We start from the raw sequence: 6,877 nt of genomic DNA, 5'->3' as shown, positions 1-6,877 counted from the left end.
CTTTGTGAAAAATTACTGAAGCCCCATTTAAGAAATAATCTGTCCTCCTCCTCACTGATCTGCAATGACTACCTTTAACAAAATTTGGTTCTGGAACATGAGTGGGTCAGTTTCTGAGCTCTTTATTCCTGTCCATTCATCTACTTATCATCTCTGTGCCAACTCCACAGTGTTTTAAGCACTCACTGTATTTCACAGTAAGGGTCATACTCTGGTAATCCTAGCTCTCCTCACACCTCACCTTCTTTATGAGATCAGCTGGGATTTTTTTTGTTGTAATTACTTTAATCTACTATCAGATTCAGAGAAAGAGTTGAGACTGAGATGATCTTACCAACCATTGTCTATTTATGTCAACAAAGGTGCTTTTTAAAAATTATCAATTTCTCATTAAAAGGCTTATGTATCTTTTATTACAATTTTTAGGTACTTTATGATTTTCCTGTTCCTAGTATAAATTCTATTTCTTAACAATATTTTAAAAATTTACAGACATTACTCCTTGTGGTTGCTGCATGAAAATGTAATCGACATTTGCATATGAATTGTGTTCTAGCAACCCTGATAAACTCACAAGGCTACTAATCTGCCTTGTAGATATTTTGGATTTTCACAGACAATCTGATCACACGTTAATCTGTTGGTAGATGGGTCAGTCACATTAATTGATTTCCTAACATTAACCAATTTGCATTCCTGAGATAAATCCAATTTGGTCATCAATGATCACCATCATCACATACACACACTCACACTGGTGTAGAGGTCAGGATGGCCACTCATGCTGCAGGCTAATGGAAGTGGTAGAATACGGAGTGTCATTATCATTTAGGAAGCATCATGAATGTACTATAAGCAAAACCATATATTCTGTATTAAAACAAAGTTCCAGTAAACCAGGTTTCAACATAACAAGGCCAAGGACATCTGTACAAAATTTATTTCATTAACCACAATGTTTTAGAGTGACGGTATACACCCTAATACAGAAGGAGTGATTCAAAATCCATCAAGAGTTAAAGGTCAGAGCCAAAGTCAGTGGCTCTGAATCCCCAGTCAATAAGAGTTTCATCCACCATTTTGTTCATCTTGGATTCATAAAAGAGCTGATGTACAGAACACCCTGTTCTAAGCTCCACCATGCTTTCTGACAAACAAGGACCACCAGGAACTAGACTTCATTGCTTCATCCTTGCTCTGGCTATGCTGGTGGGTGGCAGAAGCCTTTTGTCTGCATTTGGCCTCCCATTTACTCTCAAGCATTTCTGTCTCCAGTCATAGCTCCCCAAAACATCACATCTGAACAACAACTCCTGAATTGCATGGCTGTAATATTGACAAAACAGGGCCAATGAGAGCAATGAAATTGCCAACTGTTGAACAAGACATACCCTTTGAAGACAACAGCCACAGTCTTATTGCATTTAGTACATAGCCACAACATTGAAAGGACATTTGAGAACCAATACAAAATATTTATTTTTTCAAACCACAGAATTCACCTCAGAGCCACACTATCAATTTCCCAGAATTATAAGCCAATACCACACTGCATTTCTAAACAATGCAATCCAACTAGAAATGAAGATAATTTCCAATCAGCAGGGGTACAATATACCTTACGGTCCTATAAGAATGTACCTACTTCTGATTAGCATTTTAATTCTCCCACAGCCACTCCACCAACATAAGCAGAAATAGTATAGGTATGTGTGCCACTTGGCTCTGGAAAGAGCTTTGAAATGAGGTCTTGGCCAGTGGACATGGGAAAGTGTCAATGACTTAAATAATGGACAGTGGGAATAGAAGAGGAATCATTTCCCTTGAAAAGAACAAAGGTCCTTTCATAGATCCTGGTGGCCAGAAACTGGGGCAAATTTCAACTCGGTAAGGAAAATAACGGGAAAGCCATTTCTCCATGCATACCTATGACCTCTGTTTTAACGTCTGATAAACATAAATTTCATCTTATGCAATCTTATTGAAAAGAGTAATCACAACTAACAAGGTCCTTATATATCTCTTCTAGGTGTATGTCAAGGGATTCATATTCTGATCTTAAATTTTAAACTCCCATTAAGTGGTCTGAAGTGGATTAAAGTCAACGTAATACTCTGAAGCTCAATGAGATACCATTAAAAAAAAAAAAAATCCAAACAATGACTGGAAAACTAATGCAGGGGTTCTGTTTTGTTAGTGTATATTCATAGAACAATGTTATCTAATACCAGCTGCTCATTGGACAACTGAATTTTAGCTCAAGGGTAATGCCTCATGTAATAATCATGGAAATAATAAACTGCAATAAAAAAGAAAAAACACAGAGAAGAAAACAGAGCCAGTCTCAATGAGAAGACGAGATCAGAAGGGTGACCCTAGAAGAGTAAACAGCTTCTTTAAATACTACGACACAAGTGCTCCTGCTCACTTAGCTCCGGAAACCAATTGTGTTTGCGAGATCACCATTACCTTTGTTTGTACGTGTGCACAGACCATCACTCTGAAGTTCTCCTTTTGTGCTGAAAAACTTTCAAATCCCTTGTTTGGCCGGTACAGAATATTATAGCGAGGTGATGCATGTGCAAACTCTTCCTGAGGAATTCTTTGTGTGTGCAAATTTGCAACCTGACAGAAAGCATGGCATGCAGCAAGAGGAGTGGCAGCGCCACGGGGCTGTGGCACCGGGGAGACACGCGCGTGCAGCGTTAGCGCCACAGCCCACTCTTCCGCAAGCTCACCTACTCACACACTGACTTTCATCCCGCACCCCGAAGGAAGGGAGGGGAACTGCCTCCAACTCGTAAAAGGGACAGGGAAAAAAGTCACTTTTCCACAAAATTTAATAATGCACAACTCATGCGCCCAGGTATTAGACTCTTTTCACTAACTCCCATCTAAGAACTAGCAGATGAAGAGTCACAAGACCAGGCTTTGCTCTCTGCCCCACAGAACACAGCAGTCAGGTTAGGGTGCAGCTGTGGCTAGAGAAGGGTATGAGGCGACACATACTGAAGCTTAATGCCAACTGTAAAATAAGCACCCTCTCCAAACAACGATCATCTACTGATGGTAAGTGTCACCATTCCAAAGTGAGTGAAATGGCTTTCTCCGGAGGGTCCAGATTCAGGCTGCATGTATACACTAGGCCGTTTGGCAAATCAACTACATGTGTTGACTCATGAGACGATCAACCTGCTTTACAATTTTCTGCCTTTGATGATTTGGGCCCCATAAAAAGCCAGTGTTTAACTATGGTGTGTAAACTACATACTGTACTGGCAAAAATACAAGTGAACACGTGAAGGAAATACTTTCAGGCAGACAGTGTTAGTCAATACAAAATGGAGGCATTTCTTACTTCTTCGCTGCAGACTAAGAATTTTGTTAAGAATCCCAAATGAGCAAGGTCAATACTGAGTTAAAGAAATAAATTCTTCATACTGCAGTACACCTCAAAAGGCTAAGATGAGTAAGAACCAGGTTGAATGCACTGGGAGAAGGCGTTCCTCCAGTGCCTTCCAATCACAGCTTTGCACCGCTAAGCCCTCACCCATAGCGAGCTGCAGCCACTGTGCAAAAATTTACAGAGACTAAATTCTGCAAACTCTACTCTGCCCACTTTGTTAACACACACACAATAATAAAAAGAAGACAATACAAAATATTCCCCCATGAACTAAACAATGCAAAAAGCATCCAAAGATTTTAATGCCAATTCACATCCTAACGTGATGCTTTTATAGAGGAGGTTCTGTTGTTGGCCAAAGAATACTTCCTTCCCAGAAAAAGCATTTGGGTACATTACTAGGATAATGAAGAATTCATCCACATTTAATGAAACATTCCAACTTCATTCCTTTTCAGAAATATTATTATTAAAACTACTTGAGAGAATTTGGTTGCAGGTGTTATATTTATAAGCCTGCAGCAAGCATTCCTCTGAGTAAAGTAAAATTTGAACTTCATGATAAAAGAGAATTCTTCCTTGACATTAGAATGTTATGATGTGGCAAATCAAACCGTACAGGGCACAATGAGAGCCTGTTAATAGTCTTAACAGTAATTCAGTGCTTATCAATACAATCCAAAATGCTCACGGCATTAAAGGAGCACATGTTAAAGTCCTCCTCAAAATCTACCAACTCTGGTTGATAAGTACTTAAAAAAATAAATCTGACAACCTTTAACTTTTGGTTCTCTGAATACTAATTTTACAAATAGAGGATTTCTATTCGATGACTTGACTTGCTCCTAACACTACACTTCAAACTCACCCCAAGCCTGCTCTCCGCAAAAGGACCAAGCGAACTGGCAGAGGCAATTCTATGAACAACCTGCAAATCACAAGTGTGATAGTCAGTATCCCTGGTACGTCTTCTTTTTTTGCCTCTAGTCCTCTGAAGAGATAAATTGGTCTGACATAGCCAACAAAGCCAAAGAGAGTCAAGCATGTGCTCGATTTAGATTTAAGCAAAACTGATAAGAAAAACATTTTCCCCTTGTTGCATCTATTTTCCTTTGCCTTTCAAAATCAATCGGGTAAGCTTCAGAGTCTTTTATAAGGAACTAAACAGCACTGTGAGTGTATGGAAACAGAAAACCTAGCTTGGCCAGGGCCAGAAGGGAGCCTTCAAACAGCAGCGCTACTTCTTCTCTATGACCCTTGAATACAATCTTTTAAAAGATACAGACTGCAGACTTTTTAAAGTACTTATCTCACCCATTTAAAATGAGACTGATCAGGAAAACCAAACTATTGATTATGTTTGGATTTAATAACCGTATCTGCTTCTTAGAGCATCACAGGAACCAGCTTTGACCACTGGGTAATTCTCAACAGTATTAAAAAGGGAGCTGTAGTGTAGTGCTAAAGTACTGCCCAACCCTAAACTAGCATAATGCCAACACTACAGCAGCTGGGGAGAGCCTGTTAAATGACAGAGGAATGGAAATGTTCTACAAGAGTTGGTCCCCAACATTTAACAAGAAAACACCACTGCGAGGCAGGGGGAAATCTGACCCGTGTGCAACATGTTTCTCTTTCCCCACTGATTTCAGCGTCCTGCTATGAAGTCATACCCGACATCTTGGCGGGTCAGACTGTAATACCATCAGCTTTTTTGGGAAGTATTTGTGAGTTTGACAACATGGTCACAGAGCTGCAAAGTGCACAAAGCTCAAGGCACAGAGTAGAAAAGAGTTGTGAACTGATGGGGGTGGGGGGAGGGGAGGAGTTATATTGAAAGCAGAGTTAGCATTTTCCTGTAACAAGACTTTCTAATGCTAAACAAAGACCAACTCTTTTTTTTTTTTTAAGGGGGTCATTTTGGTTATGGGCGAAAAATACTGTATTTTGTAATGATCTGCTTGATTTTAAAGCAAAAGACATCTTGATGTGTGAAACCAATACACCAAAGTGCTAAGTCCACAAATGAACAAAACAAGTGCTTTAAAAAAATTCTTCTGCTCTTGTATTTTTTGGAGGAAGTTGCTGATTTTGGCTGCCGGATCTCACTTAGCAATGGTCACTCTTCATGATGTGTGTTCCTCGCGGAATCTGTAGATAAACTCGTTAGAAGATTGTCCCATTTCAAAATCATCCCCAAGTCTAGCAGCAACTGTTTTGTTTCTGTTAGTTTTGTTTTGTTTTTTTAAATTACAAACCAAAGTAAGAAGTCCAGCATCCTCATCCAAGAACAGCTTGGTGACACGGCTCCTGAGTGTCTGCGGGACCCCCGCTGTGCTCTGAACACAGTCTCTGCAGCTCCAGTGTCCTCTTTTCAGGAAGTAAAGTACATTCAATACATTCACTATCTGTACCCTCTGGAACTTGCACAGGCTGATGAGCTGTCTGAAAAAAAAAACAAACACTGGAAAAGGGAGAAGTATCAACAGCAGCCAGCATCTGATAATAGCAGAAATCTGCTTACGTAACACATACTTCTCACCCTTCTCCCAAAAGCAGATTAGGGAAAAAAACCTCAAAACCATGTGGCTGTGAATGATGAGAAAGGGGACCATATCACCCAGAACTGAGTCTGGACACTTATCTCATTCTAGCGGAGACGAAAGAACTGGCAGCCTCTTGACAACTGCCTTAGAACTGCCACCAGCAACTGGGCTTCAGAGCTGCCACGGCTTATAGAACAGTCTGACCCTGACCATACCCAGTGCCCTTGGAGACCACCATCAGGAACTCTGTGGATATCACTATAGCCAGTGGCTACTTTATATCACAAAACCATCAAAGGTGTAAAGAGCATCATTACTTACTATAAGTCAACTCATCCCCAGCTCTCTTCCGGGACTGGTCACCTCTGCAGACAAGAAAAGAAGGAGTCAACATAACTGAATGACATCTTCACACACCAAAGTAGAGGAGAAATGAATTAGCATCACTGATGATGGAAGTAGAGTAGGTTTTTCAATGTTAACAACCTATTTTAAAATGGACATTAAACTTGTAAACAGCAGCTGAGTCACTTATAACCTGAGTAGTCTTAGCTAAAAGAGACTACCTTTTAAATACAGGAAGCCATTAAATGAAGGAAGGATTATCTATAAAGAGGGGTCCTAGAAACTGGTTCAGACTAAACTGTTTGAAGAGAAACCTAGGCTCTATTAACAACATCCCTGGTGAATTGCATATAACAGGGCAAATTTCAACTATGAAATAGAATAAATCAAAATCTTCCCCTAAGAGCCCTATTATGGGATTGAAAACTGCTTAGGGCTTTTGGAAAAAATCTCAGAAATCTTAATGAATACCCTTCTTGCAGACAGAACATGAACCTTTACATACAGTAACCAGTTCATCTTAAATACCTACAGTATTACCTAAATACCTATAGAAGTTCGAGGTCCACTTAAGAGATAG

The 6,877-nt window shown here is 39.9% G+C and overlaps 1 protein-coding gene across 1 annotated transcript in view; it reads right to left on the bottom strand.

Moving 5' to 3' along the window:
* Positions 391 to 6,877, bottom strand: part of CACUL1 (CDK2 associated cullin domain 1) — a 70,617-nt gene continuing 64,130 nt past the window's right edge. The window contains exons 8-9 of the mRNA XM_013975275.2: positions 6,274 to 6,317; positions 391 to 5,851 (exon numbers count right to left, since the gene is read on the bottom strand). Coding sequence (XP_013830729.2) covers positions 5,811 to 5,851; positions 6,274 to 6,317 — 85 coding nt within the window. The 3' untranslated portion in view covers positions 391 to 5,810. The remainder of the gene's footprint in view (positions 5,852 to 6,273; positions 6,318 to 6,877) is intronic.

This window comes from Capra hircus, chromosome 26, assembly GCF_001704415.2.
Source record: "Capra hircus breed San Clemente chromosome 26, ASM170441v1, whole genome shotgun sequence".
Lineage (NCBI taxonomy): Eukaryota > Metazoa > Chordata > Mammalia > Artiodactyla > Bovidae > Capra > Capra hircus.
The sequence above is the reverse complement of the archived record's forward strand: the minus strand, read 5'-3'. Positions and strand labels throughout refer to the sequence as shown.